Consider the following 22,967-nt stretch of genomic DNA (forward strand, 5'->3'; position numbering starts at 1 on the left):
GCCTAACAGTATTCATTGTTTTTTCACCACACCCAAGTGCTCCATGCAATCCGTGCCCTCCCTAATACCCACCACCTGGTTCCTCTGACCTCCCACCTCCCGGCCCTTCAAAACCCTCAGCTAGCAGAGGCTGGTTCACAAGTTTAAGGAAAGAAGGCATCTCTGTAACATAAAAGTGCAAGGTGAAGCAGCAAGCACTAATGCAGAAGCTGCAGCAAGTTATCCAGAAGAGCTCACCAAGATTATAACGATGGCTACAATGAACAACAAATATAGTCTTCTATTGGAAGAAGATACCATCTAGGATTTTCATAGCTAGGAAGGGGAAGTCTATGTTTGGCTTCAAAGCTTCAAAGGAGAAACTGACTCTCTTGTTAGGGTCCTAAAGCAGCTATGACTTTAAGTTGAAGCCAATGTTCATTTACCATTCTAAAAGTCCTAGAGCCCTCAAGAATTATGCTAAATTACTTTGCCTATGCTCTACAAATGGATCAAAAAAGCCTAGATGATAGCATATCTGTTTACAACATAATTTACTAAATATTTTAACCCCATGGCTGAGACCTACTGCTCACAAAAAAAAAGATTCCTTTCAAAATATAATCACTTACTAACAATGCACCTCTTCACCCAAGAACTCTTATGGAGATGTAATATTTTCATGCCTGGTAACACAACATCCATTCTGCAGCTAAGGGATCAAGCAGTAATGTTCACTTTCAAGTCATATTATTTAAGAAATACATTTCATAAGGCTATAGCTGACATAAACAGTGATTTCTCTGATGAATCTGGGCAAAGTCATTTGAAAACCAGGAAAGGATCCATCATTCTAGGTGTCATTAAGAATATTCATGATTCAGGGGAGCCTGGGGAGCTCAGTGGGTTAAAGCCTCTGCCTTTGGCTCGGGTCATGGTCTCAGGGTCCTGGGATCGAGCCCCACATCAGGCTCTCTGCTCAGCAGGGAACCTGCTTCCTCCTCTCTCCCTGCCTGCCTCTCTGCCTACTTGTAATCTCTGTCTGTCAATTAAATAAATAAAATATTTAAAAAAAGAAAAAAAGAAAAGAATATTCATGATTCAGGACACCTGGGTAGCTCAGTCAGTTAAGCCACTGCCTTTGGCTCAGGTCATGATCCCAGGGTCCTGGGATCCAGTCCTTCATCGGGCTCCTTGCTCAGCAGGGAGCCTCCTTCTCTCTCTGCCTCTGCCTGCATTTGCTCGCTCTCTCTGCCTCTGCCTGCATTTGCTCGCTCTCTCTCTCTCTCTCTCTGACAAATAAAGAAATAAATAAAATCTTTTAAAAAAAGAATATTCATGATTATAATTCATGGGAAGAGGTCAAAAACATCAACATGAACAAGACTTTGGAAGAAGCTGACTCCAACTCTCGTGGACAACTTTGAGGGGGCTTCCATGGAGAAAGTAACTGCAGATGTGGTGCAAAGAGCAAAAGAACTAGAATTATAAACGGAGTCTGAAGATGTGACTGAACTGCCATAATCTTAGGATAAAACTTTAATAGATGAGAAGTTGCTTCCTAAAGACGACCAAAGAAAATGGTTTCTTGAGATGGAACCTACTCCTGGTGATGATACTGTGAAGGCTGTCAGAAGGACAACAAAAGATTTAGAATATTCCACAAACTTAGTTGATAAAGCAGTGGCAGAGTTTGAGAGGTTTGACTCTAATTTTAAAAGTTGTACTGTAAATAAAATACTATCAAACACCATCACATGCTACAGAGAAATCATTAAAGAAATGAAGAGTCAATGGATATAGCAAACTTCATTTAATCTTATTGTAAGAAATTGCTACAGCAACCCCAACCTTCATTTACCACCACCCTGGTCAGCAGCCATCAATATTGAGGTGAGACCCTCCACTGGCAAAAAGACTATGACTCATTAAAAGTTCAGATAATGTTTAGTATTATTTAGCAAAAAAGTACTTTTTTAGTCAAAGTATGATTTCTTAGATGGGGTTTTATATGGTTTTAGATGGTTTTTTAGATGCAATGTATTGTACTATTAATAGGCTATGTATCACGTAAACATAGCTTTTATATGCATCGGGAAACCAAAAAATTCATTTGATCAACTATATTGCAATATTTGCTTTACTAAAGTAGTCTAAACCCACAATGTCTCTGAGGTATGCCTGTAAATAAAAAAAAAATGATATGAAAATCACTCTAAGAAGAAGAAAAAGTATGGGCTTAAACAATCTGAGCAAATAAAAGAGAAAACCAGGGGCGCCCGGGGGGCTCAGTGGGTTAAAGCCTCTGCCTTCGGCTCAGGTCATGATCTCGGGGTCCTGGAATCAAGCCCCGCATCAGGCTCTCTGCTCAGCAGGGAGCCTGCTTCTTCCTCTCTCTCTCTCTGCCTACTTGTGATCTCTCTCTCTGTCAAATAAATAAATAAAAATTAAAAAAAAAAAACAGAAAACCAAAGAGCTCAAAAGAAATAGACAAAATACATAGGTTAAAATAAGATCTAAGAAATGAAAAATTAGGGGTGCCTGGGTGGCTCAGTGGATTAAGCCTCTGCCTTCGGCTCAGGTCATAATCTCAGGATCCTGGGATCAAGCCCCACATTGGGCTCTCTGCTCAGCAGGGAGCCTGCTTTGCCCTCTCACTCTGCCTGCCTCTCTGCCTACTTGTGATCTCTCTTTGTCAAATAAATAAATAAAATCTTTTTTAAAAAAGAAATGAAAAATTAGTGTTCCTTTCTTTTTTTTTTTTAAGATTTTACTTATTTATTTGTCAGAGAGAGAGAGCGCGCACAAGCAGGGGGAGGGGTAGAGGGAGAAGCAGGTTCCCTGCTAAGCAAGGAGGCCAATGATGCAGCACTTAATCTCAGGACTCTGAGATCATAATCTGAGCTGAAGGCAGACACTTAACCGACAGCCACCCAGGCATCCCGAAAAATTAGTGTTTCCTAAGAATTTGTTATATTTGGTAAAGAAAAAAATTCAACAGAAAACTTCTCTGAAATAAAAGAAACATTGAACCTACAGTCTAAAGAGACTGCCATGACCCAGGGGGGAAAAAATATTACTGCATGGGTTACATCAAGGCCAATCTAGTTGAAGGTACCAGACTCCATGTGCACAAAATACAAAGCCTACAAAATAACAAAAACAAACAAAAACCTTAGGAAATAGAGTTCCTGTGGGGTATTATTGAAAAAAACTGTTAGCAAACAAGCTTTACTAATCAAGAGTGAGTAAAGATAACATATTGAATTATGAAGCCTAATGTTAAACAGTTTATGAAATAAATAGGAATTATGATTAAAGAACAGAATACAAATGTTACAAACTATAACAGTATTAAAAATTAATTATCTTAGTAACAAAAATTTTAAAAAAACATTTCTACTGAAAAACTCTGGTTTCCTCACCTTTCTCGGTGGGAGAGAATCAATAGATCATTTTTAGGGTAATTAAGTATTATATTAAAGTATAAGTGTAATGATTAGAAGAACTAAGAATACTAGAATCAAAATTGAGTGAAGATAGAAAGGGAAGTGGGGTACAGGGTTAAAGTATAATAATTTCTTTCTATCTCATTGTGAAGACTCAATGGATAATATCTTTGGAGGTAACACAAAATTGAAGAATTAACCTGCAAACAGTGAATAATTAAAGTGATCTATAAACCTTCAGTATTATTAAGCCATTCACACACAAAAGAAATAAAACGTCATATAGAGAAATCTTAATGAAAGGATTAAATGGATGCAAAACTGTATTCATTCATTTATTCTACTAATATTTACTGAGCACTCATATGCCAGTATTATGCTGACTGCCAGTGATGTAGATCTCCTGGACCTTGGAGTTTTATAGAAGAGTGGGGGAGGTATATATTAATCAAACAATTAATGTAAAATTCCAACCATAAAAATCACTCTGCAAGAATGGCTAAAATTAACAAGTCAGGAAATGACAGATGCTGGTGAGGATGCAGAGAAAGGGGAACCCTCCTACACTGTTGGGTGGAATGCAAACTGGTGCAGCCACTCTGGAAAACAGTATGGAGGTTCCTCAAAAGTTGAAAACAGAGCTACCCTACAACCCAGCAATCGTATACTGGGTATTTACCCTAAAGATACGAATGTAGTGATCTGAAGGGGCACATGCACCCAAATGTTTATAGCAGCAATGTCCACAATAGCCAAACTATGGAAAAGAACCTAGATGTCCATCAACTAGTGAATGGATAAAGAAGATGTTTGTGTGTGTGTGTGTGTGTGCGTGCACACACACACACACAAACACAATGGAATACTATGAAGCCATCAAAAGAAATGAAATCTTGCCATTTGCAACAACGTGGATGGAACTATAGGGTATTAAGCTGAGCAAAATAAGTCAATCAGAGAAAGACAATTATATGACCTCTCTTATATGAGGAATTTGACAGGACAAATATGAGAGTCAGAGCTGTGGGGGGTAGGGAAGGAAAAAATAAAACAAGATGGGATCGGGAGGGAGACAAACCATAAGAGACCCTTAATCTCACAAAACAAACTGAGGTTTGCTGGGGTGTGGGGGGGAAGGGATAGGGTGGTTGGGATATGGACACTGGGGAGAGTATGGGCTGTGATGAGTGCTGTGAAATGTGTAAGCCTGATGATTCACAGACCTGTACCCCTGGGGCAAATAATAAATTCTATGTTAATAAAAATATTTTTTAAAAATCACTCTGCAAAAGAGTGAATATCACATTAGTAGAAGAATTTGATGTAAACAGGGAAGTCAGGGGAGGTTTCCCTGAGGAAGTGACACTGGAACAAAGATCTGAAGGATAAACAGAAGGTAACTAGGAGTGGAGGACAAAGGATTCCCTGCAGAGGGAACAATTTGTGCTCCCTTGTGAGGTCAGAGATGGCACTGGGAGTTGTGTTTGGAACCACACTGCAAGAAAATGAGGTGAACATTATGTAGGATATGGCTGAATTATGTAGTGAAAGACTGCTCCTAAGAGAATGAAAAGGAAGATTTTAAAGCAGAAGGGTGATTTGACAAGACTTGACATTTATAAATCTCACTCTTGCTACAGAATGGATTTGAAGGAGTCCAAACTGGATGCAGGTGAGCCATTTAGAAAGCATCTGTACCCCAATGTTCATAGCAGCAATGGCCACAGTCACCAAATTGTGGAAAGAACCAAGATGCCCTTCAACAGACAAATGGATAAAAAAGATGTGGTCCACATATACAAAGGAGTATTATGCCTCCATCAGAAAGGATGAATACCCAGCTTTTGTATCTACATGGATGGGACTGGAGGAGATTAAGCTGAGTGAAATAAGTTAAGCAGAGAGAGTCAATTACCATATGGTTTCACTTACTTGTGGAGCATAAAGAATAACATGGAGGACAACGGGAGTTGGGAAGGAGAAGTAAGCTGGGGGAAATCGGAGGGGGAGACAAATCATGAGAGACTGTGGACTCTGGGAAACAAACTGAGGGTTTTGGAGGGGAGGAGGTTGGGGGATTGAGTGAGCCTGGTGGTGGGTATTAAGGAGTGCACATATTGCATGGAGCACTGGCTGAGGTGCATAAACAATGAATTTTGGAACACACACCAAAAAAATTTAATTTAATTTAATTTAATTTAAAAAAATAAAATAGAAACATACTTGTCAGGACAAAAAGTGTTCTTTAGACTAGGTAGAAGAGTTTGGGAAGGAGGCATATTTGCCATATATTTGGGAGAGAATATCAACAGGGCTTGATGACGGGTTTAGTTGGAGATGCACTCACTCTAACTAATGCTTCAATTTTAGGAATTATTCAACTCCACTAGGACCTTCAATCCAATGATCCTACCAATATTTTTACTATCGTCCAACTCCACCTCTCTTCCTTTCCCAGCTTAAATTCCACGGTCAGTTTTCTTGCTTCTTTTTATTTTGTTGTATTCCCTTGGCCAAACCTGCTGAAATAGCACTGACTGCTGTGTTTCTACTATTTCCACCTTTCTGAATGATAGTGCTATTGTTGTTACCCTATGCAAGTCTTCCCATTGTATGTATTGTGTGGGGACAGAGAGCTAATAACTGACCTTTAGACCAAGAAGAATCATACTCCAAAAGCTGTGTCTAAGGAAAAATACCTGGGGAATATTATCTGAATTTGATTTAAAAGGCAAGATCTTAGTCTTTCAGCTAAGGCTATAATGAGATGAGATTTGGGGGCTCTTGGGAAGAGGTGGATGTATTTTGTACCTGGGAGGGGCTTACACTGTTGAAGCCTGAGAGCAGATGGTGTGGTAGCTTTTCTCCAACAAGACCACTGTCAATTCCTTCCCATTCACCCTGAATAAACACACCACTCCCCGAATAAGAGACAAGGTCTATTCCTTCCCTCCTTTTTTTTTTTAATTTATTTTCAGCATAACAGTATTCATTGTTTTTTCACCACACCCAGTGCTCCATGCAATCTGTGCCCTCCCTAATACCCACCACCTGGTTCCCCCAACCTCCCACCCCCCGCCCCTTCAAAACCCTCAGGTTGTTTTTCAGAGTCCGTAGTCTCTCATGGTTCACCTCCCCTTCCAATTTCCCTCCTTTTGATGCTGAGCTGACCTCTTATTTGGCTGACTAACAGAGTGAAGCATAAGTGAACCCTAAGGCCTCCAGTGCTAGGTATGGGATTTCTCAGTCCTGAGGTAAGTGTGAGTTTAATTTTTTTAACGATTTTTTTTTAATTTGACAGAGAGAGAGCACAAGTAGGCAGAGAGGCAGGTGGGGCAGGGGGGTGGAGGAGGCTCCCTGTTGAGCAGAGAGCCCAATGTGGTACTTGATCCCAGGACCCTGAGATCATGACCTGAGCCAAAGGCAGAGGCTTAACACATTGAATCACCCAGGCGCCCCCAAGTTTAACTTTTTTAAAAGAAACTGCCAAACAGTTTTGCAAAGTGGCTATACAGTTTACGTTATCATCAGTAATGCATGGCAGTTCCAGATGTTCCGCAACCTCAAGAGCCCATGAAATTGTTAGGTTTTCGTTTCTATTCTTTTCTTCTTTCTATTATGTATTCATTTATTTCCATTAATAACTAACAGTGTTGAGCAAATTTTCATGTGTTTGGTAGCCACATATTTTCTTTAGGAAAGTATCTGTTCAAATCTTTTGCTAATTTTAATGGGGTCATTTTTTTCTTAGTATTGAGAATTCTTCATAGACTCAAAATAAAAGTCATTTCTCAGATATAAATGTGAAAATATTTTTCCCCACTATGTGGCTTGTCACTTCATTAATAGAGTGGAAATTTTTAATTTTGATGAAGTACAACATATCAATTCTTGTTTTATGTTTCTGGTGTCCTATCTTAGAAATCTTTACTAAGACAAGGTCACAAAATTTTTTCAATATTTTCTTCTAGAAGTTTCATAATTATAGATTTTACATTTAGATCTAGAATCCACTGTGAGTTAATTCGGTGTAAGATATAAGATAAGGGTTGAGGTTCAATGTTTGCACATAAATGTTTGTTTTAGCACAATCTGTTAAAAAGACTACTGGTTCTCCATTGAATGGTGTCTGTACATATGTGGTCTATTCCTTGAGTCTTTTTTCTGTTATACTGATCCATGTGTATCTTGTAAAATTCAACCTGACCTTTTTTAAACTACTTTTTTGCTGTTCTAGTTCCTTTGCATTTCCATACAAATTTTAGAATCAGTCTGTTGATATCTTCAAAAATCTGATGGCATTTTCAATATGGTATTGTTGAATCTGTGGATCAGTATGGAAAGAAATGACATATTAACAATACTAAGTGTTCCGATTAATAATTTATTTACACCCTTTCGTTTATTTCATCAATGTTTTATAATTATCAAAGTGTATATATTGTTATATTCGTATCTCAGTGTTTCGTGTTTATAAGTATTACCATAAATGTCATATTTAAAAAAAATAATAAAAAGAAATGTCATATTTAAATTTTTTAATTTCCAACTGTACATCTCCAGTACATAGAAATACAATTGAATTTTATATATTGACTTGAAGCCTGTGACCTTCACTTACCAGTTTTTGGAGCTTGTCTTACAGATTCTTTAGAATTTACTTTATAGAAAATCATGTCTTTGGCACACAGAAGCAGTCTTTAATTTCCTCCATTTAAAACTACAGGTCTCTTTTTTTCTCTTGCCTTTGGCACTGGCTGGACTTCTACTGTGATGATAGTTATGAGAATGTATCTCTTTGCCTTGTTCCCAATCTTAGGATGAAAGCATCCAGTGTTTTGCCAATGAGTTTGAGTCTACCTATAGGTTCTTGGTGCCTTTGATCAGATTAAGGAAATTCCCTTCTATTTTTGTTTGCTGGGGGTTTTTATCATGAATGGGTATTAAATTTTGTCAAATGTTTTCTCTGCATCCATTAAGACAATCATGTGGTCTTACTTCTTTAGTCTCTTAATTGATAATTAAGTGTTGGGCCAGACTTTCATCCCTTGAATAAACCCTAATTAGTTATGATGTACTTATCCTTTTTATACTTGTCTGATTTTAATTTTCTAATACTTTTAGAGCATTTTTGTGTCTATGCACCTGGTTGATATTGGTCTACAGTTTCTTTTCTTTTAATGTATTTGTACAGTTTTGATATCAGAGTAATGTCGATCCCATATATTAAGCTGCAAAGTGTTCCCTCCTTTACTATTTTCTGAAAAAAAGATTGTGTAAAATGAATATTATATCCTTCCTAAATATCTGATAGAATTTGTCAGTGAAATCATTTTGATCTAGAGTTCTCTTTATTATAAGGTTTTTAACTAGGAATTCCATTTCCTTAACTAATATAAGACTATTTATGTTATTTACTTCTTGATTCAACTTGAGTATTTTCTTTCAAAAATCAGAACATTTAAAATGTTAAAATTATGGGAATAATTACCTGTACCATATCACTATTTTCCTTTTGATGTGTCTAGAGTACACACTGAGGCCACAACTTTCATTTCTGATAATAATAATTTAATCTTCTCTTTTTCTTGATTAGTCTGGTTAGAGAGTTTTCAATTTTATTGGTATTTCCCAAAAATCTTTTGGTTTCAATGTTATTACTTACTTTATGCATCTATTTTCTTTTCTATTTAAGTTCAATTGACATATGGTGAATTATTAGTTTCAGATTTATATTCAAAATATATTTCTATTACCATTACTGTTTCTTTTCTTCTGCTTATCTATATTTAATATTGTCCTATTTTCTTATGGTGAAATATTAGAGTACTGACTTAATAACTTCCTTATATTCCATATACATTAGTATTTTTATAAACCTGTCCCTAAGCATTGCGATTAAATACATTCCAAAAATTTTGACACTGAGTGCTTTTACAAGATGGTGGAGGAGTTTTGTCTGGACTGGCTGTAGTTTTGTCTGGTCCCAGGAATTCAGCTAGACAACTATCAAATCATTCTGAACACCTATGAACTCAACCAGAGATTTAAGAAGAATTTGCAATTCTACAAATAGAAAAGTGACCACTTTTGCAAGGGAGGAGATGTGAAGAAGTAAATCTGAGGCAATATATGGGAAGATAAAACACAAGGGGAAAGAAGGCTCTGTAAGCTGGCTACTGGGAAGTGATGTAGCAGCTGAACGCAAAACTGGAACTTTTAGAAGTCTACTCCAGTGAGAGACAACCCTGCCTGAAAGGCACTTAGGTGGAGAAGCGGGTTGGAAACCTAGGTGGGAGAGTGTGGGCTCAGGATCCATGGGGTCACAGAAAGAACAGGGGTATCTGACTACATCAGAGTTCCCAGGCACCAGAAAGGGGAAGCTGGCTGCAGTTAGCGAGCCTGGGAGTGGGCTTTCAGCTCAGTGTCACCAAAAATCATGAACCACATCCTCTCCAACACACGTTGTTTCCTGTCTTGCTAATTTTGGCCATTCTAACTGGTGTAAGGTGGTATCTCAATGTGGTTTTGATTTGAATCTCCCTGATGGCTAGTGATGATGAACATTTTTTCATGTGTCTGGTAGCCATTTGTATGTCTTCATTGGAGAAGTGTCTGTTCATATCTTCTGCCCATTTTTTGATATGATTATCTGTTTTGTGTGTGTTGAGTTTGAGGAGTTCTTTATAGATCCTGGATATCAACCTTTTATCTGTACTGTCATTTGCAAATATCTTCTCCCATTCCGTGGGTTGCCTCTTCGTTTTGATGACTGTTTCTTTTGCTATGCAGAAGCTTTTGATCTTGATGAAGTCCGAAAAGTTCATCTTTGCCTTTGTTTCCTTTGCCTTTGGAGACATATCTTGAAAGAAGTTGCTGTGGCTGATATCAAAGAGGTTACTGCCTATGTTCTCCTCGAGGATTCTGATGGATTCCTGTCTCACCTTGAGGTCTTTTATCCATTTCGACTTTATCTTTGTGTACGGTGTAAGAGAATGGTCAAGTTTCATTCTTCTACATATAGCTGTCCAGTTTTCCCAGCACCATTTATTGAAGAGACTGTCTTTTTTCCACTGGATATTTTTTCCTGTTTTGTCAAAGATTATTTGACCATAGAGTTGAGGGTCCATATCTGGGCTCTCTACTCTGTTCCACTGGTCCATGTGTCTGTTTTTATGCCAGTACCATGCTGTCTTGGTGATCACAGCTTTGTAGTAAAGCTTGAAATCAGGTAACGTGATGCCACCAGTTTTATTTTTGTTTTTCAAACTGGTGCAGCCACTTTGGAGAACAGTGTGGAGATTCCTCAGGAAATTAAAAATAGATCTTCCCTATGACCCTGCAATTGCACTGCTGGGTATTTACCCCAAAGATACAGATGTAGTGAAAAGAAGGGCCATCTGTACCCCAATGTTTATAGCAGCAATGGCCACGGTCGCCAAACTGTGGAAAGAACCAAGATGCCCTTCAACGGATGAATGGATAAGGAAGATGTGGTCCATATACACTATGGAGTATTATGCCTCCATCAGAAAGGACGAATACCCAACTTTTGTAGCAACATGGACAGGACTGGAAGAGATTATGTTGAGTGAAATAAGGCAAACAGAGAAAGTCAAGTATCATATGGTTTCACTTATTGGTGGAGCATAACAAATAATATAGAGGACAAGGGTAGATGGAGAGGAGAAGGGAGTTGAGGGAAATTGGAAGGGGAGGTGAACCATGAGAGACTATGGACTCTGAAAAACAACCTGAGGGTTTTGAAGGGGCGGGGTGGGAGGGTGGGGGAACCAGGTGGTGGGTATTAGGGAGGGCACAGATTGCATGGAGCACTGGGTGTGGTGAAAAAACAATGAATACTGTTACGCTGAAAATAAATAAAAAATTAAAAAAAAAAATCATGAACCACAGCACAGGTCAGGTGACTGCTCTCCCAGTAGGTGCCCAGCAAATGGCAAAACCATGGGGAGACCCTCCCATCTTCCCCCAGAATGAGTGGTGCAGGTGCACACAGCAGGACTCTACAGGGTTTGGAGACTCGAAGTAGGATCGTGTGTCTGAGATTGAAATGCTTTGTCACAGGCTAGGTGTGCACAGAGTGGAGATTGAGACCAGGGAGCCAGGAGTAATCAACTGCTTTTCCCTGAGGACACAATGTGGGGGCGGGGGTATGTGTGTGCAAACTTTCAGTGCCTGGGCTAGAGATTAGGAGGCTGCCATTTTCATTCTTTTCCTCTAACACGGTGCAGAAAGCCTTCAGGGAATAAAGGCCATGTAGAGTATTCCCGAGCCCCTTAATTAGCCTGGGCCCCAGAGCCAGGGTGGCACAACTCAGCACAGAGCAAAGACACCTGAAAACCCGTGAAACAGGACCCTCCCCCATGAGATCAGCAAGAACATCCAACTAAGACCAAGTTTATAGACCACACAAAACTGAAAATCTCCAGGGCTAGGGGAAAAAAGTATATAGAATTCATGGTTTGTTTGTTTTTCTTCATGATTCTTTAGTCTTTCAATTTTATTTTTTTCTCTTTCCTCTTCAACCAATTTCTTATTTTATTAACTTTTAAATCTTTTTTAATTTTCATTTTTGCAGTTACATACTATCTTTTCACTGTATTTCATTTTATTTTTGTATGAATATAAGTTTTTCTTTCTTTACAATTTTGGAATGTAGTTTCTTCTAACAAACAGACCAAAATCCACCCAGGATACAGTATATTGCTCTGTTCTATTCATCTGTCTGTTGATATTCTCTCTTTTTCATTTTTTTAATCTTTAATATTACATTTTTCTGTGACATTCTATCCTTTTATTGTATATAATTTTATTTTTCTACATATATGTTTTTCTTTCTTTACAACTTTAGGATCTAGTTTTCTAACAAACAGACCAAAATACACATAAGACCCAGTGTACTGATCCATTCTGTTCACCTATCTGATTATATCCTCTCTTTCTTCTTAATTATTTTTCAGTTTCAGGTCTCTTCTGATTTATTTAGTGTATACTGCTCTGGGGTGATTGTTCCAATTTAGTATTTTATTCTCTCATTCATCTATTCTTCTCTGGACAGAATGACATGGTGGAAAAACTCACCTCAAAAAACAGAACAAGAGGCAGTACTGACTGCCAGGGACCTCATCAGTATGGATATAATTAATATATCAGTACTACAGTTCAGAATAATGATTATAAAGACAAGATTGGCTTGAAAAAAAGCATAGATGACACTACAGAATCCCTTTATGGAGAAATAAAAGAACTAAAATTTAATCAAGTCAAAATCAAATAAGCTATTAATGACATGCAATAAAAAATGGAGGCTCTTAATGCTAGGATAAATGAGCCAGAAGAGAGAATTGGTGATATAGAAGAAATAATGATGGAGAATAAAGAAGCTGAGAAAAAGAGAGATAAATAACTACTGGATAATGGGGGGAGAAATTGAGAGAGAAATACCATAAACCAAAACAATATTAGAATAATTGGAATCCCAGAAGAAAAGAAAAGAGAAGGCCAGAAGATATGTTGGAGAAATTATAGCAGAGAACTTCCCTAATCTGGGGACGGAAACAGGCATTCAATTCCAGGAGGCGCAGGTAACATCCCTTAAAATCAAAAATATAGGACAACATCTCGACATATAATAGTGAAGCTTGCAAATCAGAGACAAAGAGAAAATCCTGAAAGCAGCTTGGGACAAGAAGTCTGTAACCTACAAGGATAGAAACATTAGATTGGCAGTAGTCTAATCCACAGAGACAAGGCAGGCCAGAAATGACTGGCATGATATATTCAGGGAGCTAAATGAGAAAAACATGCAGCCAAGAATACTTTATCAAGCAAGGCTGTCATTCAAAATAGAAGAAGTGATAAAGAGCTTCCAGGACAAACAAAAACTAAAAGAATTTGTGATCACCAAACCAGCCCTACAATATTAAAAGGGATCCTATAAGCAAAGAAAGACCCCAAAAGTAACATAGACCAAAAAGAAACAGAGACAATATACAGAACTAGTGACTATACAGGTAATATAATGGCACTAAATTCATATCTTTCAATAATTACTCTGAATGTAAATGGGCTAAATGACCCAATCAAAAGGCACAGGATATCAGAGTAGATAAAAAGCAAGACCCATTGATATGCTATTTGCAAGAGACTCATTTTAGAACCAAAGACATCTCCACATTTAAAGTGAGGGGATTGAAAACCATTTATCATGTTAATGGACATCAAAGAGCTGGAACAAACAACACTAAAATTTGTATGGAACCAGAAGAGACCCTGACTAGCCAAAGGAATGTTGAAAAAGAAAACCGAAGCTGGTGGTATCACAATCCTGGACAAGCTCTATTACAAAGCTCTAATCATCAAGACAGTATGGTACTGGCACAAAAACAGACATATAAATCAATGGAACAGAAGAGAGAGCCTCAACTCTATGGTCACAGAGTATATGACCATAATGGACCCTCAACTCTGTGGTCAGCTAATCTTCAACAAAGCAGGAAAGAATATCCAATGGAAAAAGGACAGTCTCTTCAACAAATCACATTGGGAAAATTGGACAGCCACATGCAGGAGAATGAAACTGGACCATTTCCTTAAACCATACACAAAAATATACTCAAAATGGATGAAAGACCTAAATGTGAGACAGGCATCCATCAAAATTCTAGAGGAGAGCACAGGCAGCAACCTCTGTGACTTCAGCGAAAGCAACTTCCTACTAGACATGTCTCTAAAAGCAAGAGAAACAAAAGCAAAAATGAACTATTGGGACTTCATCATGATAAAAAAGCTTTTGCACAGCAAAGGAAACTATTGACAAAACCAAAACACAACCAACAGAATGGGAGAAGATATTTGCAAATGCCTTATCAGATGAAGGGCTAGTGTCTAAGATCTAAAAATAACTTATCAAACTCAACACCCAAAAATACAAAAAATCCAGTCAAGAAATGAGCAGAAGACATGAACAGACATTTCTCCAAAGAAGACATACAAATGACTAACAGACACATGAAAAAAAAATCATCACTTGGCCTCAGGGAAATATAAATCAAAACCACAATGAGACAGCATCTCACACCGGTCAGAATGGCTAAAATTAACAAGTCAGGAGATGACAGATGTTGGCAAGGATGCAAATAAAGGGGAACCCTCATACACTGCTGGTGGGAATGCAAGCTGTACAGTCACTCTGGAAAACAGTTTGGAGGTTCCTCAGGGAGTTAAAAATAGAGCTACCCTATGATCCAGCAATTACCCTAGTAGGTATCTACTCAAAGGATAAAAACATAGTGATCCGAAGGGGCATCAACCCCAATATTTATAGCAGCAAGGCCTACACTAGCCAAACTATAGAAAGAGCCCAGATGTCCATCAACAGATGAATGAATGAATAAAGAAGATGTTATATATATATACAATGGGATACCACTCAGCCATCAAAAAAATGAAACCTTGCCATTTGAAAGGACATGGATAGAACTAGAGGGTATCATGCTAAGCGAAATAAGTCAATCAGAGAAAGACAATTATCATACAGTTTCATTCATATGTGGAATTTAAGAAACAAAACAAGGTAGCATAAGGTAAGGAAGGGAAAAATAAAATAAGATGGAATCAGAAAGGGAGACAAACTGTAAGAGACTCAACTAAAGGAAACAAATTTGCTGGAAGACAGGTGGGTGGGGGCATAGGGTAACTGGGTGATGCGCATTAAGGAGGGCATGTGATGTAATGAGCACTTGGCATTATATGCTACTGATGAATCACCAAACTTTACCTCTAAAACTAGCAATATATTCTATGTTAATTAGCTGAATTTAAATAAAATAAAACAAAGACTGTAACAAGAGACAAAGAAGGACATTATATAATCAAAAAGGGAATAATCCAACAAGAAGATATAATAATTATAAACATTCACACATCCAACATGGGAGTACCCAAATATATAAAACAATTAATAACAAACCTAAAAAAGCTAATTAATAATAATACAATTACAGGAGGTTACTATAACACCCCACTTCCATCAATGGACAGATCTAAACAAAAAAATCAATGAGGAAACAATGGCTTGAATGACACCCTGGACTAGATGGACTTAACAGATAAATTCAGAACATTTCATCTTAATGCAGAAGAATACACACTCTTTTCAAGTGTATATGGAACATTCTCCAAAATAGAACAGATATTAAATCACAGAACAGGCTTTAGCAAATATAAAAACATTTAAATCATGTATACACCTTTTCTGATGATACTATAAAACTTGAAGTCAACCACAACAAAACACCTGGAAAGACCACAAGTACCTGAACAACATGACACTAAACCAACCAGGAAATAAGAGAATAAATTAAAAAATACATGGAAACAAGTGAAAGTGAAAACATAATGGTCTAAAACCTTTGGGATGCAGCAAGAACAGTCCTGAAGGAAGTAAACAGCAATTACAGGCCTACGTCAAGAAGCGAGAAAAATCTCAAATAAACAACCAAACCTTACATGTAAAGGAGTTAGAAAAAGAACAACAAATGAAGCCTAAAGTCAGCTGAAGGAAGGAAATAATAAAGATTAGAGCTGAAATAAATGATATACAAACTAAAAAACAAACAAACAATAGAACAAATCAATGAAACCAGGTCTAGTTCTTTGGAAAAAAATTAGTAAAATTGACAGACCTCTAGCCAAACTTATCAAAAACAAAAGATAAAGGAGTCAAATAAATAAAATCAAAAAGAGAAGAGAAATAACAACCAACACCAATGAAATACAAACAATGTAAGAAAATATTATGAAAAACTGTACACCAGCAAATTGGACAACCTGGAAGAAATGGGTAAATTCCTAGAAACACATAACCTGAAACAGGAAGAAATAGAATCCTTGAAGAGATCAATAACCAGCAAAGATATTGAATCAGTAATCAAAAAAAACCCCAACAAACAAAAGTTCAGGATGAAATGCCTTCACAGGTAAATGCTATCAAACATTTAAAGAAGAGTTAGTACCTAGTCTGCTCAAACTATTCCAAAAACAGGAAAAAAAGGAAAACATCTACACTTAATTCTATGAGGCCAGCATTACCTTGACACCAAACTAGATAAAGACACCACTTAAAAAGAGAAGGGTAGGCCAATATACCTGATGAACATAGATGTAGAAATTCTCAATAACAGACCAAAAAACTGAATCCAACAAAACATTAAAAAAATCATTCACCACAATCTAGTGGGATTTATTCTTGGGTTGCAAATGTGGTTCAATATTCTTAAATCAATCAATGTACATTACATTAATAAAAAAAGGATAATAACCATATAATCATTTCAAGAGATGTGGAAAAATCATTGGACAAAGTAAAATATCCATTCATGATTTTAAAAAAGCCCCTCCACAAGTAGTATTAGAAGGAACATACCTCAACATAATAAAAGCTATACAGTATCATCTTAAATGAGGAAAAACTGATTTTTTTCCTCTACAGTCAGAAAAAACTAGGATGTCCATTCTCACCACTGTTATTTAACATAGTACTGGAAGTTCTAGCCACAGAAATAATACAATAAAATTAAATAAAAGCATCCAAAGTGGCAAGGAAGAAGTAAAGCTTTTGCTATTTGTAGATGGCAAGATACTATATATAGAAAACCTGAAAGATTCTACCAAAAACCTGTTAGAAATGATAAATGAATTCACTTATGCCACCAAACACAAAATCAACACACAGAAATCTGTTGCATTTCCATACACCAATAATGAAGCAGCAGAAAGAGAAATTAAGGACTCAGTCATATTTACCATTGCGCAAGAACCGTAAGATACCTAGGAATAAACCTAACCAAAGAGGTGAAAGACTGTACTCTGCAAACTATAAAACACTGATAAAGAAATTTAAGACCACAAAAAAATGCAAAGACTCAGGGTGCCTGGGTGGCTCAGTGGGTTAAGCCTCTGCCTTTGGCTCAGGTCATGATCCCAGGGTCCTGGAATCGAGCCCCGCATCAGACTCTGCTCAGTAGGGAGCCTGCTTCCCCCTCCTCCCTCTGCCTGCCTCTCTGCCTACTTGTGATCTCTCTCTCTCTCTCTCTCTCTGTGTCAAATAAATAAATAAAATCTTAAAGAAAAAATGGAAAGACATTCCATGCTCATGGATTGGAAGAACAAATACTGCTAAAATATCTATACTACTCAAATCAATCTACATATTTAATGTAATCCCAATCAAAATACCACCAGCATTTTTCACAGAGCTAGAACAATCCTAAAATTTGTATGAAACTACATACGAAGACTCTGGATAGCCAAGGAAATCTTGAAAAAGAAGAGCAAATCCAAAGGCATCACAATTCTAGACTTTGAGCTATATTACAAAGCTATAGTCATCAAAACAGTATGGTATGGCACAAATATAGACACATGGATCAATAGAACAGAATAGAAAACCCAGAAATGAACCCAAAACTTTATGGTCAATTAATCTTCAGCAAAGCAGGACAGAATATCCTATGGGAAAATCTCTTCAACAAATGGGAATAACTTCTGGGAAAAATTTGACAGCTATATGCTAATGAATGATACTGGACCACTTTCTTACACCACACACAAAATAAATTCAAAATGGATGAAAGACCTAAATGTGAAACAGGAAATCATAAAACTCCTAGAGGAGAGCATAGGCAGCAACTTCTTTGACACTGGTCACAGCAACTTCTTTCTAGATATGTCTCCTGAGGCAAGGGAAACAAAAGAAAAAATAAGCTATTGGGAATTCATCAAAATAAAAAGCTTTGCAACGGTGAAGGAAACAATCAAGAAAGCTAAAAGGCAACCTACGGAATGGGAGAAGATTTGCAAATGACATCTGATAAAGGGTTAGTATCTAAAATTTCTAAAGAACTTATCAAACTCAACACCCAAAAAACAAATAATCCAGTTAAATAATGGGCAGAAAACATGAATAGACATTTTTCCAAAGAAGACATACAGGTAGCCAAGAGACACACAAAAAGATGCTCAACATCACTGATCATCAAGGAAATGCAAATAAAAACTACAATGAGATACCACTGTATGGCTAAAATCAACAACACAAGGAACAACATGGTGAAGATGCAGAAAAAGGGGAACCCTTTTGCATTCTTGATGGGATTGCAAACTGGTACAGCAACTCTGGAAAACAATATGGAGTTTCCTCAAAAAGTTAAAAATAAAACAATCCTACAATTCAGCAATTGCACTCCTAGGTATTTACCCAAAGAATACAAAAACACTAATTCAAAGGGATACATGTACCCCAATGTTTATGGCAGCATTATCTACAATAGCTAAACTATGGAAGCAATCCAAGTGACCATGGACTAATGAATGAATAACAAAGAGTTGGTGTGTATATATATATACACACACACACACATACACACACACATACATACACACACACACACACACAAATACATACATACATATATATACACACACATATACACATACATACATACATACATAGTGGACTATTACACAGCCATAAAAGAAAAATGAAATCTTGCCATCTGCAACAATGCAGTTGGAGCTAGAGAGTATTATACTAAGTGAAGTAAGTCAGTCAGAGAATGACAAATACCACATGATTTCACTCTTAACAAACTATAGAACAAACTGATGATTACCAGAATGGGGCAAGAGGGAAAGAGGAAACAAGTGAGGAGATTAAACAGTGCACCTGTGATGAGCAGTGGGTATTGTAAAGAAGTGCTGAATCACTGTATTGTACACCTGAAACTAGTATTACAGGGTGTGTTAACTAACTAGAATTCAAATAAGCTTTTTAAAAGTTGAATAAAATAAAACAAGTGAATAAACAAAAGGCATAATGAGATCTGCAAATACAAAAAACAAATTGATAGTTTCCAGAGGAGAGGGAAGTGGAGGGTGGGCAAAATGAATGAAAGTGAGTGTAAGATACAGGATTCTAGTTATAGAGCAAGTAAGTCATGGGAATAAAAGACACAGCATTGGTAATATACTCAGTGGTATCATAACAACACTGTATGGTGATGGTGCTACACTTACGGTGTGCATAGCTTAACATATACAGAAGCTGATTGCTGTTATATACCTAAAACTAATGTAACACTGTGTGTCAACTACACTGAAATAAAATTTTTAAAATTTTTCAATTAAAATAAAATAGATAATTAAATATATACATAATCTTCTAGGCCATACATTTTAGGGTACTTCCATGAAGTCCTGGAACCAATTCCAGATATAGAGTAAGCACAGCTCCATATATATAGTAAGACAAAAAATCGTTTTAGAGTACAAATGAATGAAATGAAGAATGAATTACTGGTTCATGAATGTGCACATGTATGTGATCAAAAGGAAATCAGAAGGTGTCATTGGTTTATGCTTTTCAAAATTCTTCCCAGAAGGAGTTACATCACCAATAGATAAAATATTGAATGATCATGAGGCACTTATCTAAGAGAAAGATTAGCAAGAAAAGGGTGATGAAGTGAGAACACAATGAAGCAGGGAAGATCAGTACTCCTCTAGTCTGAAATCAGATTGTTTTTAATTACCTGAAGAATAATATGAACGCAAAATTTTCCTGATGAACAAGATAACTATGTCCTCCAAATCATAAAGAAAAAGTTGGCTTGTAAGAGACTCGAAGAACCTGGATTTGATGGGGCACCTGAGTGGCTCAGATGGTTAAGCCTCCACCTTCAACTCAGGTCATGATCTCTGGGTCCTGGGATGGAGCCCCACATCAAGTCTTTCAGTGGGCTCCCAGATCAGCAGGTAGTCTGCTTTTCCCTCTGCCATTCTCCCTGATGTGTTCTCTCTGTCTGTCTCCCTCTCTAATGAATAAACTAAATCTTCAAAATAAAAAAAACCTGGATTAGATATGAATATTTCCCAACTCACCATAAGAATAAGAAAAAGAGCCATTATTGGTAAAAGAGGAGATTATCAATTGTAAGTGAATAACTAGCACCTGGGATACATCAAGAGAAAGATTATAAGAAAGTATGTGGATAAATTGAACAATGATAAACTGAAAACTTTAACAGAAAAAGTGAAGCAAAGAAAATAAGTAGCACATGTATGTGCAACTCCACGTGAATCAACGTATGTTTTCAATTAAGGTTTTATTTGTCAAAGTCTTCATTATTCTAAGGAAAGAGGAGCATTCTTAAAGGATGTAGTAACACGCAAATCAACTGTAGATGCACTAAAGAAACCAGTTCTTAAAAGCCAGATACAAGCTATATGATGATCATGATAAAAATCTTATAACATTTTTTATGAAATCTTTCTAAAAATCACTAATGGTCTGAAAGCTCTTTTCACTGCTACCTTCATCTCTTTACTCCTGAATGTATAGATGCCTGGATTTAAAAAAGGAGTGAGAACAGCATCAGAGAGAGCAAGAAATTTGTCCAGTTGTGAAATGGGATGTGACCATGTATAAATAAACATGGTTGGACCAAAGAAAAAAAGTACCACAGTGATGTGAGCTGACAGCGTGGAAAGAGCTTTGGGTGAACCACCTGAGGAATGTTTCCAAACAGTAAACAGGATGAAGATGTAGGAGATGAGGAGTATAGAGAAAGAGCCAACACAGATAAATCCACTGTTGACAGTGACCATGAACTGCAATCTGTAGGTATCTGTACAAGCCAGTCTGAGGAGACGAGGAAGGTCACAGTAAAAGCTGTCCAATACATTAGGATCACAAAAGGGTAAATTAACAATAAATGCTATTTGGAACAGTGAGTGTATTATGCCCAGAGTCCAAGCAGCAACCAGAAACAAAATGCACATCGATGGATTCATGATGGTCAAGTAGTGCAGAGGCTTACAAATGGCAACATATCTGTCAAAGGCCATGGCAATGATGTGGATGAAGAAGATCTGGACAATGCAGCCTTCAAAGGAGATAACTTTGTGCTTTCTGAAAAGATCATAAATCATCTTGGGTGAGGTGGCAGAGCAGGCCCCCAAGACAATGAAAGAGAAACTGGCCAGTAGGAAGTACATGGGGGAATGTAAGTGAGGATCGATGGTCACAGAAAACACAATGAGGATGTTTCCAGTCATGCTTGTCACATAAAGCATAGAGGAGAACACCAGGAGAAGAAGCTGGATCTCCCATGAATGAGTCAGTCCCAGAAACACAAACTCTGACACAACCGAGTGATTCTCTCCATCCATGAATCCAGCCAACTCGGCTGCCACAGAAATGAGGAGAACTAACAATATGAGAAAGAAATTATGATTTTCAAGAATGATAGGGGTATTAATGATTTATGTTGCATTACAAATGAGAACTACCTGGTAACCCAATTCTTCAGACTTCATAAGTAATGATGATAATGACAATGACATAAGCACAACTCAGGAGATCATATTATAACTGGAACAATCAGGAAAATTTCTCATTGCCTAAAATTAATAGGAGAATTTGGCAAGAAGAAAAGCTTCACAGGTGCCTATAACAAGAAACAGAATATACAGCAAGAAGGTGTATTTGCTCACAAAAGAAAAAGAGACAGCAAGTGAATATAAAGTTTACCCACAAAGGAAAATTATACAGTTATACAAATTATATCTGATCTTACTTTCCCATATCAACATATTTCATCTCCCTTTTATGATCATTTTCAGGGGCACCTGGGTGGCTCAGTGGGTTAAGCCTCCGCCTTTGGCTCAGGTCATTATCTGAGTCCCAGGATCGAGCCCTGCGTCAGGCTCTCTGCTCAGTGGGGAGACTGCTTCCCCCCTCTCTCTGCCTGCCTTTCTGCCTACTTGTGATCTCTCTGTCAAATAAATAAAAAAAATCTTAAAAAAAAAAAAAGAAACTATGATCATTTATCATTTTCAATTTCTTCTCTCTGTACAATTTACAGTCAGAGTAAGTAAGATTGTGGAGAAACTGATTAATCAAAGGATCACCATTTAGGAATGAAAGTTTTCTGAAACATGAGATAGGAATGAATTAAGGAGAAACACACTGTAGAACAGGAAGCTGACTGAGATTAGAGACAATGAAACTGGGGAATAAGAAAATACCAAAATCAGTCAAGAGTAGTAAAAGGGGAGAAATGGGCTTTATCAAAGACAGAATTTCATTCTTTTTCATCACATCAGATCAGGTTCACTGCTTTACTGAATCTTTCCTTTTTTTTTTTTATTGTGGTAAAAGCCATGTAGCTTTGAAATTTATGACATAAATCCTGAATAAGTGTACAGTTCAGTATTATTAAGTGTATTCATCTGTGGTAGGAAAGATCCCTAAAATTTCTTCATCTTCTAAATCTGAAACTCAATACCCATTAAACAACTCCCCTCAGCTCTGGTAATCACCATTCTACTTTCTGTTTTTATGAATTTGACTACTTTAGGTACCTCACAGAAGTGGAATCACACAGTATTTATTTTTGACTGTCTCATTTCACTCAGCATAATATCTGCAGATTTATCAACTACATCTTCCCATTT

At 37.1% G+C, this 22,967-nt stretch overlaps 1 protein-coding gene across 1 annotated transcript in view; it reads right to left on the reverse strand.

Moving 5' to 3' along the window:
* LOC308346829 (olfactory receptor 4F3/4F16/4F29) overlaps positions 1-21,680 on the reverse strand; it is a gene marked incomplete at both ends in the record, with an annotated part of 33,901 nt that extends 12,221 nt beyond the window's left edge. Inside the window, one exon of the mRNA XM_080809876.1 lies at positions 20,970-21,680. Coding sequence (XP_080666002.1) covers positions 20,970-21,680 — 711 coding nt within the window. The remainder of the gene's footprint in view (positions 1-20,969) is intronic.
* Between the last annotated feature and the right edge of the window lie 1,287 nt (positions 21,681-22,967).

This window comes from Martes martes, assembly GCF_963455335.1.
Source record: "Martes martes genome assembly, chromosome: 7".
Classification (NCBI taxonomy): domain Eukaryota; kingdom Metazoa; phylum Chordata; class Mammalia; order Carnivora; family Mustelidae; genus Martes; species Martes martes.